At 36.4% G+C, this 20,602-nt stretch overlaps 2 protein-coding genes across 12 annotated transcripts in view; one reads left to right on the top strand and one right to left on the bottom strand.

Moving 5' to 3' along the window:
* BTG3 (BTG anti-proliferation factor 3) overlaps positions 1-1,337 on the top strand; it is a 37,951-nt gene extending 36,614 nt beyond the window's left edge. For all 4 annotated transcript variants that reach the window (XM_072806605.1, XM_072806606.1, XM_072806603.1 and 1 more), the window contains exon 5: positions 654-1,337. In XM_072806605.1, the coding sequence (XP_072662706.1) occupies positions 654-893 (240 nt within the window). In that variant the 3' untranslated portion in view covers positions 894-1,337. The remainder of the gene's footprint in view (positions 1-653) is intronic.
* CXADR (CXADR Ig-like cell adhesion molecule) overlaps positions 1-20,602 on the bottom strand; it is a 226,915-nt gene that overhangs the window by 166,680 nt on the left and 39,633 nt on the right. For 3 of the 8 annotated variants that reach the window (XR_012021211.1, XR_012021212.1, XR_012021213.1), the window contains exon 7: positions 20,086-20,269. Coding sequence is in view for 5 of the 8 variants with exons in the window: in XM_072806595.1 (XP_072662696.1) it covers positions 20,005-20,269 (265 nt within the window). In the remaining 3 variants the exon portion in view is untranslated. Of the gene's footprint in view, positions 1-1,511; positions 1,836-16,110; positions 20,270-20,602 lie in introns of those variants that run through there. The other 5 variants (XM_072806595.1, XM_072806592.1, XM_072806590.1 and 2 more) reach the window with 2 other exon arrangements.

Raw genomic sequence — 20,602 nt, 5'->3', positions numbered from 1 at the left:
TAGAGAATATAAATTTTAAAATACTTATATTAAAAATTGAAGATTAGAAATGAGAGAATTCAGAAACTCACAGTCACAAGGTACAGCATTCTGAGCAGGGGGCTCCAAAACTGCTGATGACTTTGAGTTGTTTTGTGAATTTGATGTCCCATTTGACTTTGGGATAATCTAGTACTGTTGTTCGGAAACAAGACTGGCTGCATTAGAATCACATACATTGTAGTCAGAATACCTGACCTCTGTTTTTACATTTTTGTTATTGGTCAGGGCTAGGATATGAATATTTTGTGTTTTAAAAGCTTTCTAGGTGACTCCTTAATAACCATCCAGCTGTGGAAACCACTGGTCTAAAACATGGTGTGTCCTTTCACGCTTCCATTCATTTCTGTTTTAATCTTTTCTTAGAATGCTGTTTTGAGTTCATTCATTCTTTCAATTTCATTCAGTCATTTTCATTCAGAAAATAAATCAGTCACCTATTATATATGAAGTTTTTAACATATTTATATCTGACCATAGGATGTCACTTAGACCTCTTAAGAGTATGGGTGAGTGATTTGGTTCGTCTTTAAAGAGTAACCTGTACTTCTGCATTGTTTTTACATAATGTGACTAATTTTTCCTTTGAATTTACTGTTTTCTCTTTCATGCAGATTTCAGAATTAATATTCCCGCCTCTTCCAATGTGGCACCCTTTGCCCAGAAAAAAGCCAGGAATGTACCGAGGGAATGGTCATCAGAATCACTACCCTCCTCCTATTCCATTTGGTTATCCAAATCAGGGAAGAAAGAATAAACCATATCGCCCAATTCCAGTAACATGGGTACCTCCTCCTGGAATGCATTGTGACCGGAATCACTGGATTAATCCTCACATGTTAGCACCTCACTAGCTGCTTTTGATTCTGTTGGTGTCAGTGTTGAGAGAAGGTAGACCAAGCCTGACCACATTAAAAGTTAAAAGTTCATACTCATACTAGTAAAGTTAGATGGGCCAAACCATCAACTTATTTTTATAGAAAAGTTATTGATAATAATCTTTCTTAAAAAATATATATGCACTTTAGATATATTGATATAGTTTGAGAAACTTTATTAAAGTTAGTCAAGTGCCTGAGTTTTTAATATTGGACTTGAGTATTTATATATTGTGCATCAACTCTGTTGGATACGAGAACACTGTAGCAGCAGACGATCTGTTCTAGCACCTTTGAGCATTTACTTTATGGAGAGTATGTAAGTTATTTATACACAAGGAAATCTATTTTATGTCATTGTTTAGAAAAATTGCGTGAAATCATGTAGTTGCAAATAAAAAGTAGTTTGAGGCATGACAATGTGTGCTTCTTTTCTGTGCATAAAAGGAGAAATAGCAAACGGGATATTTCAGTTTAATGTGCTTAAATATTTAGCAAAGAATAAAAAATGTAAGAATTTAATTTTTTCTTTTAAAAAATCAACTTTTTATTAACCGTAACTTTCCCCAAGGCAACCATAAGAAAATGCATATAAAAAGTCCACAATTTATTAGTATGAATTGAAAATATAAATATAATAAAACATTTTTTCAGCCATCAAAGTTGCTATAGGTAGGATTTCCCTAACCAAAGATTTAGTCTGTATTAATTTTGATATGGCATCTGACTTAAATGCCTGGTGCCACTTTATAAAGCAGAAATGTTCTTAATCTCTGATCCTTGTGCTTTTTTTCAACACATGAAAGTCTTTAACAGATGTCTGAAATAAAGCCAAATAGTACGGTACTTTTCAGATTCTTCAGTAGTCCTTCATATTTATACCACCGTAACGTCATCTGTCTTGTAAGCGTACTTGAACTACAAAAAAGAGAGAGAGAAGAATTTGGATTTTTTTCCCCCAAAATTAAATTTTTTAGATACTTTTTCCTATTTTGCACCATCTTTAAATTTCTAGTCATAAATTATTTGACTTATCAGAAAAATCACAGCTTCCTAATAAATGATTAGAAGCCCTTGGCTACTCCAAATAATTCCTGTAGTCATTTTTTATGATAGGTTCTATTTAAGTATAGAGTACCAGAGAAGTGCACAAATTCTAAGGATACGTATAGCCCAAAGGTTTGAAGTATGTGGAATTTAAATTCTGCAACCTCAACATGAAATTTGTTTTTAAATTTTAGAGACTCTTCTAGTTTTAATATTATCTTGGGTAAACTATATATCTTTTAATATATTTCTAAACCATGATAATCTTTTTTCCCTGAAATATATAATGAATACCTACTCAAACTTGAGCAGATTTTTCTTAGGGTAACCAACATCACAGGATGATAAGCTTTATTTAAATTTAAAATGTTTTTTAACTGTTAGGCTTCCCTTATGGGTCCTAGAGAGTTCTGTGTGATAATGGCAGATTGCAGTTGTAAAGGTAGCAGGTTACAAGTATTTTTATCATGGAGTTAACAGATAGCTTTTCTTTTCGTTTGCTTGTGTTATAAGCTTATTGGGAAAATTAGAAGCATAGGAGTTAACAGCTTTTCTTTTAGTTTGCTTGTAGTTACAAGCTTATTGGGAAAATTAGAAGCATAATAGTCATACTGTCAAGAAGGGAATTATTTTTAGCACACATCTAGTAACTAGATTTTTCTTTCCACATTAGATTACTATAAAACCTAAATCTCTTCATTAGTGCTGACAGCTAAATGGCTGAGTGCCTTGTGAAAAAGGCTAATTTTGCATTAGACCTATTACCTCTAGAAGATTTTGCCCTTCGATTGGCTATCCAGCCTCTCAGCTTGTTAGGAAAGTTATTTAAAGCAGAAGAAGACTCAGAATAGTTTTTCCAATCCATTCCTAATGGAAAAAGCCATCTTTCAGCCGTTGGGTCTTAAATTCAGTCTCGTAAGCATGGGATAGAAGTTTGTCAAACTTTTAATGGTATTTAGGACTCTAGGAATTTTAACATCTTTAAGTGTCTCCCGTAGACAATTTAGGGCTGCTAATGAAGACTTGCTGCATGATTTCAGCTTGAAGCCTTTTCAGGCTGTTTCAAACAAGTGGCTTGTGACTGAATGATGATTATTTGTTTTAATTCTCCATCTTACATTTGTAGGCATAATGACAAGGCTCTAAATTCAGAGATTAAACTTGGACATGAGAAATTTTAAAGTTAAAAAATACAAATTCTTTTGGTAAGTTCTATTAATAGTAAAGTGCTTATTTCTGTTTTTTTTTTAGTGTAATATTTATCTTAAAATATTTAACTTTTAAGCAAACTTATGATTTCAATTTAAGATTAATAACACATTTATGTTGACTTCTCAACTATCACTCTTAAAGTGACTTCTTTGATGATTGGAAAGAAAAACTTAAATGCTATCATATGCATTTACCTTGCCAGAGTGCCATTCTATCCATTTCATAGATAACATAAGTTTTTAAAAATTTCATATCTATTGTAACTTATTTAGTCCTCATAATCACCCCATAAGGCAGGTACCATTATTATCCCAATTTAGAAAAGGACTCTCCGAGAAGCAAAAAATGCCCAAGATAACAAAAACCTAAGAAATGAAGCCCTGACTTAAACCAACCCTGTTTTGTAAAGCCCATGGTTGATGGTACCTTGCTTGGGTCAGCTCATTACTTACAATAATACTGTGAGAAGGTTTAATATCAAGCCAATATTTGAAAATAAGTAACAAGATGCAAAGGTTAGATTAAGCAAGTAAGGATAGAAGACATTAAAATATCTGTTGATAAACAATAAAGCCTTGACAAAGTTCCTCTTTACAAAGTGTTCAGATATTTCTGAAGAGGGACTAATAACAGACTTTTTATTTGCTTGAACTATAAATCAAATTGCAATAGGAAATAACAGCCCACTTGACAGGACTGAGATGACAAAGCAAACTACCAATGATAGGTCCAGGAGGAAGATCACACAGAGAATTAGTGGTATTATAAAGGCCCAAGTTCATGATAGGCTTTAACTTCTTTTAGTTACCAAATATTTGGTAATTTAACCTACTATTCAGTATTCTCATAATATTCTCTGGAGTTTTGTATTCCACTTGTGAGGCAGTGATACTGTGAGGTTTGAAGGGAAACCCAACCATATCCCTACATTACTGATGGAGCATTGGCTTATAATGGGAAGCTGTCATGCAAACACTAGTTCTAGAGAAGGCTCATGCAATTCCTGTTTAAAATGTATACACTATTCACAGAAAATATGGCCTGTCTCCCAATTTATAACATGAAGCACCTTCCATATTCCATGGCTCTTTCATGTAATTTAAAGGATAACCTAAGAAAAGAAATGGAAACCCATCTAATCCTTGTCAGAAGCAAATTTACCATTAGTACGTGTAGCAGTCCCCACTACAATTAGAGTGATTTGATGTTTATTCCTTAAAGCACATGATCAGCACAAATAAAAGTGCTAAACTTTGTCTTTATCCTCAAAAAAGGAGTAACTTGCTATAGAAATGACTCCTATAAATTACATAATGGGAGCCTTGCTCAAATTTCATAAGTCTTGAAAATACCAAGTATTATAATGTAGACATCATAACGAGGCTTTAAAATGTCACCATTTTTGAAGGGCAGTTAAAAATGTAAATGTGCCTATCTTTTGACCAAGAAACTACTTCTAGGAATCTGTGTTGAAAAATACTCAAAGGGACCATTATATATATAAAAGTGTTTATTGCAAAATTGTGAGTGGCAAAAACAACAAAAATCTAAGTAGCCAACAAGTAAACAGTTAAGTAAAATCTGAACATATACTCAAGAAAATACCGTGGAAAATACCACGTAGTGACAAAAAAAAAAAAAAAATGTGATCACAGGGAATAAAATGTTGCAAATTGGGGAAATACTGCAAGTGGGAGATGAAAAATATTATTTCTATGATGGTGCCAAAAACTGTCTGGAAAAATAAATACCACATTAACAGTAGCTAGTGTTCTCAGAGGCAGGGGAAGGGGCCAGATACAAAGAACTTTATTTTTCTAGATGGTACATTTCAGTCTCTAGATTTTTATACTGAGCATTATTACGTTGTAACTAGAGATGCAGAAAGACGACATTTTTTATGATAACCAAATTGCATGTATATCTCATGGGCAGCGTGTTAAACTTCTGAATTAAAGGATTGCAATGTGGTTAAAATTTTTGATCAAACTATATCTACAGGGAAAAATTTCAAAATAATGCTTGTAATAATAGAGTGGTAATATATGCTTTTCCTCCACTGTTCCCAGTTATTCGTAAATAATATTAATTTCATAAGAAAAACTTAAAATAGTGCTTTATAAGAGAGAACCCCTATTATTAAGAGTACTAAATACCTGGAAATAAACTGTAACAACAGAAATGAGTGAGTCAAATGGAGAAAAAATTATAAGAATTTACAAAAAACTGACTAGAAGAATATGCTAGATTTCTAAATTGACTCAACATTATGGAAACCTCACTTTTCAAGTTAATATGTAAAGTCAATATAAGTCATAATTAAAAGTCTGATAAAATTGTAATGGAACATGAAACCCTGATTTTAAGTTTACATGGAAAAATAATTCTCAAAAGTAACCAGCAATTTTTTTTTTTTTTAAAGAATAATGGACAGGGAGTATTCTTCCCTTTACATGATTTGTCAGTATATACTCAAAAGTATAACATAGGAATGAACAATGAAACAGGATTACAAGTGCACAACCAGAAACAAAAGTTTAATGTAGAGTGAATGTGACTTTTCAAATTGAAAATAATTCACTAATAAAAAATTAATAGTGAACTGTTTGGCTATGTATTTTTACATTTTTTAAAAAAATTTTTAAATAATCTCTATACTCATCATGAGGCTTGAACTTATGACCCAGGATCAAGAGTCCCATGCTCCTCTGACTAAGCCAGGGAGGCTCCCCTATATGCATTGTTTTTAAAGTTAAATTCCTACCCTACAGTATAAAAATACATCCCAGGTAGATTAAAGATAAAATGTTAATTATGAAACTAAAAATTCTGACAAAATATGAAGGGAGGTATTTAGTAACTTTAGCTTAGGAAACTCTTCCCAATTTTAACAGGAAGGTTGGTGGTTTGGAATTAAAAGTAAACTGCCTATCAAAAGACATCATAAAGTTAAAAGAAAATCTCCACACCATGTTTAAAAGAAAAGGAATTACTATTCTGAGAATATGAAAAGGTTCTACGAATAATTATTTAGCAGAACTAAATAAATATAAAATATAAATAGATGCAAATGGCTAAAAACAGAGGATGTGCTAATGGCACACTAATGACCAGGGAAATATAAGTTGAAGCCATGAAATACCATTTTTGACCTCACAAATTGACCAACATGGGAAAGATTGTGGTTTGCATTCTTTGTGGAAGAGAATTTGATACTGTCAGTGTTTTTTACCATATAATTCTCTTACCTGGTAATTCAAATTCTGTACACCTAGAAGATAACCTATGGAAATACTTTTGCAAATACATAAAAATGTAAAATTGATGCAGCATCATTTGCCATAAATAAGATTATAAATTAATTCAAACTTTGTAAAAGCATGAGAATTTGTATCTACTCATGTGGGAAGATGTTCACCATACTGTGTGATAGGTACTACCAGTAAGTCCCTTCCATTCTCAGATAAACCCGTGTATATTAAAAAACAAAACAAAATAAAAAAAACCCGTGTATATTTTACTATTCTCATCTTCTACAAGTACATATGCAAGTAGGTTGCCCCAGGTGACCTAAATTATCAGGGCTTCAAAGCCTGGAAGTATAACTCCGGGACACATGATGATACATAGACTAAACTGTAAAGAGTATTATGTGAGCATTTTATCATTTAGAAAGCAATAGAATAAATAATTTTCTTGGTGTAGACTGATTTGAATGAAAAGGAATCAACTACCTTATTAAAATTTTGGCCACAAGGGGGCATCAGATATTCTTTTTCCCCACTTAGAAGTGGAAGGCTGTTATTTGTAGTTAATCCATGAAAACTGGCTACAGTTTTGTTTTTTAGCTTTTTTAAGCAAGTAAACACAATCTACATGTAGAATTGTCATTGGGAATGGGGAATTCTAACTATGCCATACTCATTTACACATTTCTTTATTAGAATTATTTTTCAGTTAACAAGTAATACTCCTTCAGGGAAAAAAAAAAAAACCTAGAAGCACAGAGAAAGATCATTAATCACTCAAATAATCACTCCAGCAGATATAACCACTGTTATTTTAGTAGATGGGGGTGTTTAAAAGAGCTTTTACTTTATATATGCCTATCCTGTTGTATTATGAAATATATTCATTTTATGGTCACAATTTGAAAATGTTTAACATTTTGTTATGTCATTGACTTTTTTTTCTAAAACATGATTTTTAGTAGTTTCCTCTATTCATATGTATGTGACTTAACCAATCTTTATCATTAGATATTAAGCTACAGGGCAGCCCAGGTACCTCAGTGGTTTAGCACCACCTTCAGTCCAGGGCGTGATCTTGGAGATCTGAGATCGAATCCCACATGGGGCTCCCTGCATGGAGCCTGCTTCTCCCACTGCCTGTGTCTCTGCCTCTCTCTCTGTGTCTCTCATGAATAAATAAAATCTAAAAAAAAAAAAGATATTAAACTATGGATCTCTTTTGGAATTGTCTTCAGTCATATATCTAAATATACCACCTTTGTTGGAGTGGAGTTAGGTGTAGGGGAGTACTTTCAAGTTTAGAAACAAATGGACAAGTGGAAGGGTGTCTTGCTGGCTCAGTCAGTGGATCATGTGACTCTTGATCTTCAGGGTGGTGAGTTCAAGCTCCACCTTGGGCCTAGAGCTTAATTTAGGAGGGGAAAAAAAGGACAAGTTGATCATGTACCAGAACTGCCAACTTTTTGAATTCATATAGGAAATGTATAGATGGTAATTTTTTGAGTTAATAATAAGCCACGGTGATTGACAGTTTCACTAAATTCAATAGAAAAAAAAAAGTTTTTGCATCTTATAAATCATCCATCAAACACTTCCTCTAAAGAAGTGAAATAGGGGCACCTGGGTGGCTGAGTCAGTTAAGCGTCTGCCTTCGGCTTGGGTCATGATCTCAGGGTCCTGGGATAGAGCCCTGCTAAGCAGGAAGCCTGCTTCTCCCTTTGCCTCTGCCCCTCCCCCCAATTGTGCTCTCTCTCAAATAAATAACATCTTAAATTTTGCAGTAAAATTCACTGATTAACAGTGAAAGTATTTAAATTTTTTGAAATTTGTCTAAAATGACTGGAACATCAAAAATGTAAAATTCCATTTTGTCATCTAAGTGAAATCTATTTCATGTTTTCCAGTGAAAAGACCACACAGACTATATTTAAAATCTGATATTGTTAGCTAGTAAGATCCTTTGGTAACTAATTTTAAAGCTACCATGTGATGCTTGATACTATGAAATCTGGGAGAGAATACACAGAAGTTAAAATACGGGATCTGACAGGGATTTGGCATGCGGGTTTACAGCAAAATCCCTCTTCCCTGACACAACTAGGAGGGCCAATCAAAAGTTTTAAGTGGAAAACCATTAAAAATGTATCCCTTATATATTTTAAAATACACTTTCAGTCACTAAATTTAATGTAGTTATTTTTTATAGAATATTGCACCCTGTTGCAGAGTGCCTGGGTAGCTCAGTCGCTTAAGACTCTGCCTTCAGTTCAGCCATGATCCTGGAGCCCTGGGATCAGCAGGGCACTCTGCCCTGCAGGGAGCCTGCTTCTCCCTCTCCCTCTGCTCCCTCCCTGGACCCCTGCTCAGACTCTAAGACTCAAATAAATACTATCTTTAGAAAAAAAAATGGGTCTATTGCTAGTTTTTTCTTTTTCCCATAACCTACATACATAATATACCAACCCTAATTTAAAGTCTAGTTTCTTTGCAGCCGAAGAAAACAACAATATTTTGAAGCTATGTGCCAGCAGAATCATTTCCTTGGATACATTGTTGTCACCACATCTAGTACAGCTGATACGTAGAATTTACTTAAATTATGTAATCAGCATGTAACAAGCATAAACGGGCTTGGTACCAAACAACGGGGACTCTAGTCATAACCCCCGGCGGGAGCATCATTCCATCTGGGAGAAGAGTGCAGCTGTCAGTGCTCAGTGTGCCCTGGGCACCGGTGACTGCTTAGGAAGGGACAGAAAGCCGTGGTTAGGCCACGGGCGAGTCTGCTCTTTCCCAATGGCCTTCGGCCTGGTTGGTGTTGCTGGGAGCAGTGAGAGATGAGAGAGCCACACGCTCTAACTTCCCTTTCTGTGGCTCTCAGGGGGCCCAGACTGCCAAGAACTGGAGGTTCTTAGAAAAATACTAGACCAGGAGTTAGAGGAGACCTGGATTTTGTTCCTAACAATATGGCCTGGGGGGGATTGAAACTTTCTGAATCTTGAATTTTTCATAAAATGATACTGAACTAGATACTGTAGCCTATGGATATCTTGGTTGTTTTACAAAACTTAAACTGCCATGTCAATTTTCTTAACCAAATCACAAATCTTTGCCCATATTGCAGAAAGTTCCAATCAAACCTACATAAACATGGCATAATAGGCCCGGTGGCTACCGTACTGTGTAACCTTTACCCTGCCCTGGGCCTAGCACACATACGTTCAGCGGGCAGAGCAGATTATATTCCATGTGATTTATTTAATTTTACTTTGTGCTCTGTTGTGTCTGAACACCTAAGAGACCCCCTCCTTGTTAGCAGATCAAAAGACTAGGGGAGGCTGAATGTCAGAGGACTGTGATTTGCCAGCAGGTTGCAAATCAGTCAATGATTTCTTCTTTATCACACTCTGAATTGCAAGGTTGGGGACACCTGAATGGCCCAGTCGGTTAAGGGACCCACTCTTGACTCCAGCTCAGGTCATGATCTCAGGGTGTGAGACTGAGCCCCGCATCTGGCTTCCCGCTCCCCTCTACCCCCCTCATGCCTGCTCTAAAATGAATAAATGTCTTTAAAAAAATCGCAAGGTCATTCATTCTACTGTTCCCTAGAATGTTCTCACTGTTGACAGTTTTGGGACTACGTGAGAGTGAAATTGCCCTACTTAACACATTAAAAAGAGCACAGCGCCAGTAGCCAACGTTCAACTTGGAACACTGTGTGACAGCTGACCTAATACGTGGCCTAGACAACTCTTCTTTCCAAGTGCAAGATAACTTTTTTTTCATTAGTGTAGTTTGTGCTGATTCCGTGAAACTGCTGAGCCAAAACACCAGTAACTTGAAGAAACCACACATAAATTGAGGAAAAAAAACACTGTGATGGGGTATGACTGGCAATGACTTGATGTGAACCCAGCTAGAGCTGCTGCAATTACCATCATCAATAGAGATGACTGCGTTGATCATTTGGATGTGAATATGTTTGATCATTAGGATATGAAGACGGTCCACCTTTGAAAGTTGTCACATCTGCTTAAGGAAAGGAGGCAAGTGTTGAAAGACAGGTGACCCTCAGCTTCCCCTGAGGGTACAATTTCAAGAAGGGAGAAGTCGGGTTGAACCAGGAAGATGGGGGCAGCCCCGGTGGCGCAGCGGTTTGGCGCCTCCTGCAGCCTGGGGTGTGATCCTGGAGACCCTGGATCCAGTCCCACATCGGGCTCCCTGCATGGAGCCTGCTTCTCCCTCTGCCTGTGTCTCTGCCTTTCTCTCTCTCTCTCTGAGTAAATAAATAAATCTTTAAAAAAACAAAAAAACAACAAAAAATAAAACAGGAAGATGGTTTAGGAAGGGTTAGGATTCCATGATCAGAAAAGGTTAGACCATAAACATTGAAAGAGTAACCCAGGGCAGCCCCGGTGGCTCGGCGGTTTAGCGCCGCCTTCAGCCGGGGGCCTGATCCTGGAGACCCAGGATCGAGTCTCACATCGGGCTCCCTGCATGGAGCCTCCTTGTCCCTCTGCCAGTGTCTCTGCCTCTCTCTCTCTGTGTTTGTGTCTGTCATGAATTAAAAAAAAAAAAAAAAAGTAACCTGCCAAAATATAAAAAAAAAAAATTTTAAGTTCATTTCATATCACTATAAAAAAATTTGAAAGTTCATTTCATGTCACAAAGGGCTAATTAATATTTAAAAGCTCCTTCAAATTAGAAAAATGGTAATACAAAGAAAATGAGTAAAGCATATGAACACAGTTCTCAAAAGTCCAAAGGGGTTTTAAACACAGGAAAAGATAGTGAAGTAAATAGACAGAAATAGAATTTAAACCATGAGATAATTTTCTTCTCAGAAATCAGGAAAGATCAAAAAGTTGGAAAGAATATAGGTGAGGGGTAGCCCGGGTAGCTCAGCAGTTTAGTGCCACCTTCGGCCCAGGGCCTGATCCTGGAGACCCAGGATCGAGTCCCACGTCAGGCTCCCTGCATGGAGCCTGCTTCTCCCTCTGCCTGTGTCTCTGCCTCTCTGTGTGTCTCTATGAATAAATAAATTAAAAAAAAAAAAAAGAATATAGGTGAGAATTTGGGGGAAGATAAACAACCTCATCCATTGCAAGCATAAGCTGCTGTAACAAAAAGGTATTTTAATAATAGCTCTCAGAATATTCTTTACTCAGCACCCCCTCTTTTAGACATTTACCTTAAAGATATAGTCATATATATGCAAAATCATGTAGATACACATATACTGCTTGTAATTTTACTCATTATATCTAAAGGATGGTATCAATTTAAATGGTCCTCAATTGGAGACTGGTTAAGTTACAGTGTATCACAATGATGCAACACATGGTTTTGAAGACAAAGGTTTTAGGTAGGTAGATACCTAAAAGGTGAGATAGAATAATCTGAGAGGATTTGTTAAATTAAAAATTTTGTATAAGACTTTATTCAAAAAACAAAACAGGTATATGCAAGTGTAAGCATAGAATGTCATAGTGGAAGACCAGTTGTGAAAGTCTAACATCAGGCTAGACTTTGAACTTTTAAGTTAGAGGTTGTCCAGGAAAGCTTTTGAGCAAGAGAGTGAGCCTAAGTGCTTTAAGAAAATTAACCTAGAAGTGAAGAATTTTAATCAACTCTTGTCTAGATCATAGGGGATTGTAGAGCAACAATCTACAATCTATTTGCTTCCACAACCAGATGGATTTTTTTTTTTTTACAGTCATGTAAACTCTTCATGTCTTCCTGAAGTTAAAAACCATTTTCCCAGAAAAATAGTTTCATCCTGTCAGGAAGATTCATAAGAAAAGACAAATCCATAACCATGTCACCAACTACTTTTTCACTTGACAGATAGATGGTTAACTCCACACTTGAAATAAAGATAAGTACACTCCTGGGGGAGGTGATGGGGGAGATGGACAACCATTAAGTAACTCTGTTAGCATTATTTAGGTGCTATTTTTTTAAAGATTTTATTTATTTATTCATGAGACACACAGAGAGAGGCAGAGATATAGGCAGAGGGAGAAGTAGGTTCCCTGTGGGGAGCCTGATGCAGGACTCAATCCCAGGACCCCAGGATCATGACCTGAGCCAAAGGCAGATGCTCAACCACTGAGTCACCCACGTGCCCCTCGGTGCTGCTATTTTTATTATACCACTAAAAATTAAGCAAAGAAACTGAGCATGTGTCCACGTCAACTCTGACGATTAGTCCAATCATCAATGCTGATGTGGTTTGAACTGTGTGCCCCCAAAACTAGGTTACAGTCCTAATCCCCACTACCTCAGAATGAATTTGGAAATAGATCTTTGTAGTTACAGTTGGTTTAAATCAGGTCATCAGGGTGGGCCCTAATCCAGTATAACCGGTGTCCTTATAAAAAAGCAAAGTTAGGACACAAACACCCATGGAGGAAAGGGGATTTAAGAGACACAGAGAAGACAGCATCTACAAACCAACAAGAAAGGTGGGGGCAGATCCTCCCCTGACAGCAACGTGAAGCGGCCAATGTCGCCAACACTTAGATCTCAGACATCTAACCTCCAGGACATAAGACAATAAATTTAAGCCACTCAGTTTGTGGCACTTGTTATGGCAGCCCTAGCACACTAATCCGGTGATACAGAGAAATTAATTATGAATGACTAGTCATTTCAGAAAACTATTTTAAGAAACTTGAAAACAACTGGTTTTTTGGAAATTAAAATCTTCTAAAAATGGTATTTTAGTCATCTATGTACATCTCCATAAATCCTGATACCAAGAAATATTAGCATACCACAAGTAGGCAATGATACTTAAGCATGTAAGTTTTTTGGCCTCGCTAAAGGAGTACTCAAACACTTCTAGAAGTTTGTGAAGCCTGAGAAAAAAATATAGCACCGTTAATGACTTAGCATGGAAACCAGTCACCTGCAAAGGGATTCCTGAGCAATTCCGAAGTTCCCGTGGGTAATTATGAAAACAACCCAGGAGAGAAAATGGTCCTTAACTTCACTCCAGACTACTCTGAATCTCTCAGGACGGGGTTACAAACTTACGTCTAAAATGCTTCTCTAGGTTTTTAAAGTAATTAGGTTTGTTCTTGTGTTTGCTCCTATTCAATCAAGTCACTCCATTCTGTGTTGGGGCAAGTTAACTTTAAAAAAAAAAGATTTCTTAGAGTGAGAGCGAGTGGGAAGGGCAGAGCGATGACGAACCTGCAGCAGAGCACAGCCCTGCGCACAGCCTGCCGCGGGGCTCAATCCCACAGCTGCGGGATGGGGACCGGAGCCCAACAAAACCAAGCGTCGGAGGCTTAAACGAATGAGCCGCCCAGGGGCCCCTGTGCAAGTTAACTTTTTAAGCCACGTGCACTTTCCTCTCTCCACACATACTCACTCACTCTTCTTCTCTGGACACTGTCTTATTGGAAGAGACCAGGGCAGCTGTCTTGGAGAACATATGACACACTTGCCTCAAGTGCTCAGTTTTCTGTCTAAAAATTCACTCAGCATTTACAGAGCAATATGCAAGTCAGAGTTTGGCACTGAGGATAAGGGGAGTAAATCCACTTCAAATCCACTCTCTTGCAAAAGGGCATATTAAGCAAGTTAAACAATTGGGATGCCAAGGATTTTGTGCCCTAAAAAACCTCTACCGGCAACGTTGAGGGCCCAGATGCACCGCTGATTTGTGAGGGGCAGGGATGCAAGTCAGGAAAAATGACTCAACTAACACCTGCAGGGCAGGTAAGCAAGGCGGGGCTGTTCTCGGGCTGAAGACTCTGCATATTCACAAAGGTATGAAACCGGGGCCCCTTTGCTACTGAGCTTGGTTAGTGCACAAAGGTGCACCTGGAGATGCAGAAACCAAGCACAGAGACATGGACTGGATCTTGAAAGATCTTTTTATATCCGGTTAAGATGTTCTCATTTTTAATATGATCAGATTTACATCTGAAGATAATCAATCCACCATGACTTAGTGGATGGATGAGGCAACAAGCACTCAGCAAAGACAGTCAAGATCACGAGGCTTTCTAGTACTTTGGTGGGGTCTGGCATTGGTTTTTACCTCTCATTTCCTGCATCTTCTCCCACCTTTCTCATGCTCCATTAGAGTTAGAATTTTCAGGGATGCCTGGGTGGCTCAGCAGTTGAGCACCTGCCTTTGGCTCAGGGTATGATCCCGGGTCTAGGTTTGAGTTCCACATCAGGCTCCTTGGGGGGGGGGGAGCCTGCTTCTCCTCCTGCCTATGTCTCTGCCCACCCCCCATTTTCTCATGAATAAATAAATAAAATCTTAAAATTTTTTTCACAGCTCAGTAGTGAAAAAAGCAGCAAACTGATCAAGGACTTTATTCTGAAATTTACTTCTTGGTTCTTCATTAACTCTAGAAATTTTTTTCCCTGCAGTTATACCTCAGGGCAATAGTTTTTTTCTATAAATAGTTATCAAACTTAGGAAAATCATTTAAGTAACATCACATTTTATTTAAATTTCAAAATTACCAGCAAGAAAAACAGAGCTGAGTTCCTAGGACTGGTTTTATGATATTTTCACTGTTGCCTTTATTACATTTAGAAATTACATTTGATTATGCCTTAGGCTTAAAACTAGACCACTTTAAAAACAAATTACTTCATATTCAGTTTTATCTCAATTTCATCAGTTTTGACATCTGGTACTTAATTAACCAGAAATATGGTCTGGCCTTTAGAGCTACAAGATTAAAATATGGTCTAAATTAAAGGCATTAAATTATGCTCAATAGTTTCATCAGCATCTTTATTGTAATCTTGATTCTTTGTAAATCTGTGTATCACTATCAGCATCCCAGCATCCCAGGGCAAATGCACAGAATTTTCATTATGATATTAATTCTCTCTTTAGACCATCCAACCTTCCCCATGATTTACGTATTTCTAAACCACATTTTAAACACCAGGACACTGAAGCTAAGTAAAGCAGAAATTTAGACACGTCTGACTACAGGGCCTATTCTCTTCTTTTAATCTGAGAGTAGAAAATTTCACATTAGTATAGAGCAGTGGTTCTCAACTGGAGCAATTTTACCCTCCACCCCTATGGACATTTGGCAGTACGTGCAGACATTTTTTGATTGTGGCATCTTGGGGAGGCAGAAAGAATGCTACTGGCATCTAGTGGGTGGAGGGTCAGGGATGCTGCTCAACATGCTACAATGCACAAGGACAGTCCCTTACAACAAAGGATTATCCAGCCCAGATGCTAAAAGTGCTAAGACTAAAAAAACCTATTGTAACAAAATATTCCTTAAAATGTCTTCTTACAAAAGTATTGCTACCTCATTGTTTTCTTTTCTGAAATCATTGCTCAAAACAGCTTCAAACCATAACTAGATGTTTATGTATTTCATGCTACTCTGAGTACTCACATTTGAGTTTATGCTATGAATTGAGAAAGGATCACAGAAACTCTGTGGAGGCTTCGATCCCAAATATTATAGTATGTTATCTGGTGTCATATAAATGCAAAGGAGTGAGGAAAGAGAAGTATGTCTGACATGTTTTCACTGATGTGTGACAGTTTCATCTTCTGTTTAACAAAGGATGCAAGGAGGGGAGGAAAAAAAGGAAACCCTGAAGAATAGCATATTGAAGTTTTATAAAGTAGACATTTTTCAAAAGGCACAATGAAGCCACACAATGAGGCAGGAAACTGCTTTCTCAATTTTATTTCAAAAGTACACAAGGTCACAAAACTAGAGCAAGTTTTTTTTTTTTTTAAACAAATTCTGTTCTTACAAATCTCAAAATCTGCATCATTGGATACGTAAGCCAGAAACTTTAAATACAAAATCATTTTTTAAACTGACACTTGTCAATTCTCTACTTGCATATGGGAAGTGTCAAAATATTTTTTTCTCAGCAGTACAAGTGTTTTTATCATAAAAGTTCACAGTTAGGAATGAGAATAGTGAATAAATTGTGGTTCTCTTAACTCTCGTGTCATTAAATTAGCAAAAAACACAGAGTTCTTCCTTAATTAGAGCTTTCAGTGTTCACAACCAAAGCCAAATCCAACTGATATTCACCACACTTTTAAAATTACAAAATAGGGTATTTTTAAAACTTGATTTTAAATAACAGTAAGAGACTGAAGAAATTATTTGCTGGTGTTACCATCTAGAAGATAAACAGAACCACAATTCACAAGTTTATTATTTTTCCCTGCTCCTGTTACACTGTAGAATTTGTGCTCAGTCATGGACCTTTTTTAGTGTCAAAATAGGCAAACAAGTAAAGACTCCAACTGCAGAATGTGTTGCCTCTATTGCAAGACTATCTAAAAGCATTTGAAATATTAAAACTTGCCCAGAACATTTATACTACCAAACACAAGAATATTATTATAAAGATATATGTACATATATGTCACAAGCCACTAAAAAGTTAAAATTGTGCCAACATTTTCTATAAACTACTCCTTATGTGACACATCAAAGCATTAACCACATAAAATAGGTTTGTTTTTTCTGTTCTCACTGGAATAAGGCATCTGACAGCCCTAAACACTGTGGAGATGAAGACAGTAGGGAAAAAAACCTTAAACATTCATATAACTTTAAATTTACATGCCGCACACACACAAAAAGACAGAATAGTTATTTTAAGAAGCCGTACATTACAGAATTTGATATCCAACTTCATGCAATGAGTTCTTTCTATATTTAATCAAAATGTTTACTTGCCCCTTCATTTGCTCCAAATTTCCAGAACTCAATCTTAAAAATTACCATTTTAACAAAATCAGATATTTTTTTATATCCATAATCTAATTATATTTCTTCAATTAACTCCTCCCAAGACACACTCAGGCTGTGTTTCCACTGTTAACTCCACAGCAGATAGCCCAAATTCAAAGAAAGTTATATGCCTGAACAGATAAGAAATTTTGGGGGTTCTCAAAGAGGGAATTATTGTAAGAATGCCAATAAGAAAAAGAACACCAGTAGACTACATATTTTAAGCAGAGGACTCATACTCTACAGTATCATTTTTCTTTTCAGATGATCCTGTGTACCTAAAAAGATAGTGGTGTCAAGTAGAATCACACTGATTCTCTTCAAAGATGCAGTGCCATTCTGGAGCGACAGGGTTTGGCTTTCTAATGGTAATGCTTAAATAACCAGTTTGGGTGGAATCGCTTGATGATTACTAACAGTTATTCTAGGACAAATATTTCTAGTTCAACTGAATTATCACGGAGAATTATTTGGGAAATTATCAGTACCTGACTAATCTGACTTTTGGACCAACTGAAATTTACAATGAGAACTGTTGGAGAGGTTAAATCTAAAACTGAATTCTGTCCTCAAAACTTAATCTCACCCAGCAGGTCTTCTCAGGTCACTCAACTGATGTTTTACGAGCTCTGTTCTCAGGTTGTAAACAGTATGGACCTGAAAGTGCTTCTGGGAGAGTCTGATTACTTGTAGCCAAATCCTTCACAAGAGTCTTATGTGTCCACCTTTTATAGTAGTTCCTACTTAAAGTGACAGCATAATCTTCACAAAAACTGGGGACAGGAACGACCAAATGTTTTTATTATTCAACTTGGTGATCTGTTATTTATTCTTATACTATCTTGTAAATTTTATCGTATAAAACAGGCCAAACTTCTGGCATTCAAAAATAGCTACTGTTATAAAATCATAAACACAATCAAAGAGTGCTGGGGATGTTGAAATTTTAAAATCTTTATGAATAATACCATCAGTTAAGTTGCATCCAAAAAGAATAGGGAACAGGAGGCAAGATTCAAAGTATGGAAAGAGAAAGGTGTCACAGTGATGTGTTTTTAGGAACAGTACCTTCACCTCTAAGCACCTTTCAGGTGATAGCTAGCTCATAGGCACCAGAAATTCATAATAAAAATTAAATTACCCAAAGGCACAGATGAAAATGTTAACACAAGTATAAAAGCAATATTACGTAAGGTTAAAAACCTACTAAAAAATGCTTCCAAATATATAAAACTATACACTAATCCATTACACAGATATTCAGCTTAAGTTCAGCATGAAAAAGCATACACAATCCTCTGCCTAATCTCAAATTCAGATCAACATTGATTTATAATGTAGCATTTACCACCACCACAGCACCCAAAGAGATTGAAAGAAACCAACTCCCTACCAAAATCTAGGGAAAAGGTTTTAGAGCTAGTGAAATAATTTATTGCAAACTGTATTTACTATAAAGAAGCTGTTGGCTCATTTTACTATATCCACACTCCCTCACAATCTTAAGGGAAATACAATAAACTCACTTTCTTCTACTACAACAGTATTTAACACATTTGGCAGTTAGGAGTATACTTTTACTCCTTTTTTTTTTTTTTTTTAAAGAATAAATCACTTTCACAAAACTAAGATTTGCTCTTCTCAAAGCTCATCTTGATTTTCTGCAACTATACAAAGACATGTTGGCCACAGAATAGCAGCTGTACATCCTCCCAAGTCTGAAATGCAGAACTGATGGAGAACACCCACCAGCTTCAAATGATTTCATCATTCTGAGTCTATGAAGAAACTATCCTCTAGAACTGCATTCAAGTGGGTAAATTTAGGATTACGTGTTTCTAGAACATATAATATATAATACCAACACAACCCCCACCCCTCCTCAAAACACTGAACCAATCAGGAAAAAAAATGTTTTAAAATATCACCTCCAAGGCTAGTATTTAGTTAAGAGCTGCAAAGTATTCTATCCTTGTTCTGACTGGTCATTGTTCTGAAAACTGCCATAAAACCTCAAGGCATCAGATCACTCATCAACCAAACCCATACTCACTATTGCACCACTAACTAGTGTCATTGCTGTATGTAGCTGACAGCAAATTTTCTAAGTGAATCAGAGAAATGCTCCTTTATTTTTGCATATAAAAGAGTTTACTACGTCCCTGTTTCCTATAGCAGTCTGTCAATTAAATAGTTAGAAATCATTTCATAGACAAGGTTTATGAATGATTCAGAAGTAAAACCAGTAACTTCTAGTTTGCCATAGTGTTTTCTAGGTTACTAAAGATATTTCAAACTCATATTTAAATGATCTTTCAAAGAAGCTATAAAAAAGAGCAACAAACATAAATGTGTCATGAGTATTTCTTCCATGAATGCTTCTTAATCGGTTTGGAAAGGACACCAGGTCATAAACTGAGAAAGGCAACTTAAAAACAATGGTAGAAAATAGTGAGTACCACTTTCACATGATTCAAGTATCAACTTATGAGTGCATGTAAGTTCACCGATTTCTTCACCTATGATTTCACATTCAAAGTGCTCTATCTTCAATATTGATTGATACTTAGAAATCTTTTGAATCAATATCTTAAAGGAAATCTTTTTTAAAATGGTGAACCTGTCTTTTGTAACTTCAATGCCTTTACTATTTCAACAACCAAACAAAACTTTTTAAAATATAATTTTCAGTTTCTGGACAGCTTCTTGATACTTTTTGAGGCTGGTAGCAGAATTTAAAACGGAATGGTCTTCCTATTTGAAGAGGAGAAAAGAAACATGGAAAGCACAGATGAACGGATGGAGGCTCTATACTATAGACCCGTCCTTGCTCTGTGCTGGAATCATCACAGGCACCGCTCCCATCCTACTTAGATTAGGGGCAGCTACCTTAGCCGGTGGGAGAGTCGGACTCTGAGGAGTACGTTCAAAGTCTTCACTTGGTACTTGGTTATACTGAGTCTTGGAATATCCTTCCATGTTGGAAGGAGACATGGATCCCAGGGATGAATGATTGCTGCCGATGTAGCTTCTAGCAGTGGATGTACGGCTCTTAGGAGGCGGCACATCTTCCCTAGAAAGCAATGATCCCATACAAGTTCAAAAAACAAGTTTCTAAGAACCTACAAATATGTAAGCTACGAAAAATGGATATGGGTGAGGAAGGATCCTCCAAGTATATAAAAGTGTGCGTGACACACAAAAAGCAATCACAGTGAGGTACAATATCACAGACTGGGTATTTGTCTCAAATTTATCATTTACAGAGCATAATAAGATGCAATTTTTACAAAAATGTATGATTCTATAATGTTGTCTTATAAGAAACAAACTTCAATTCTCTTCATACTCTACTATCACTGATCAAGATAATCTAATTATAATCAAGCAACACATAATTGATAAG

This window comes from Canis lupus, chromosome 30 (genome assembly GCF_048164855.1).
Source record: "Canis lupus baileyi chromosome 30, mCanLup2.hap1, whole genome shotgun sequence".
Lineage (NCBI taxonomy): Eukaryota > Metazoa > Chordata > Mammalia > Carnivora > Canidae > Canis > Canis lupus.
The sequence above is the reverse complement of the archived record's forward strand: the minus strand, read 5'-3'. Positions and strand labels throughout refer to the sequence as shown.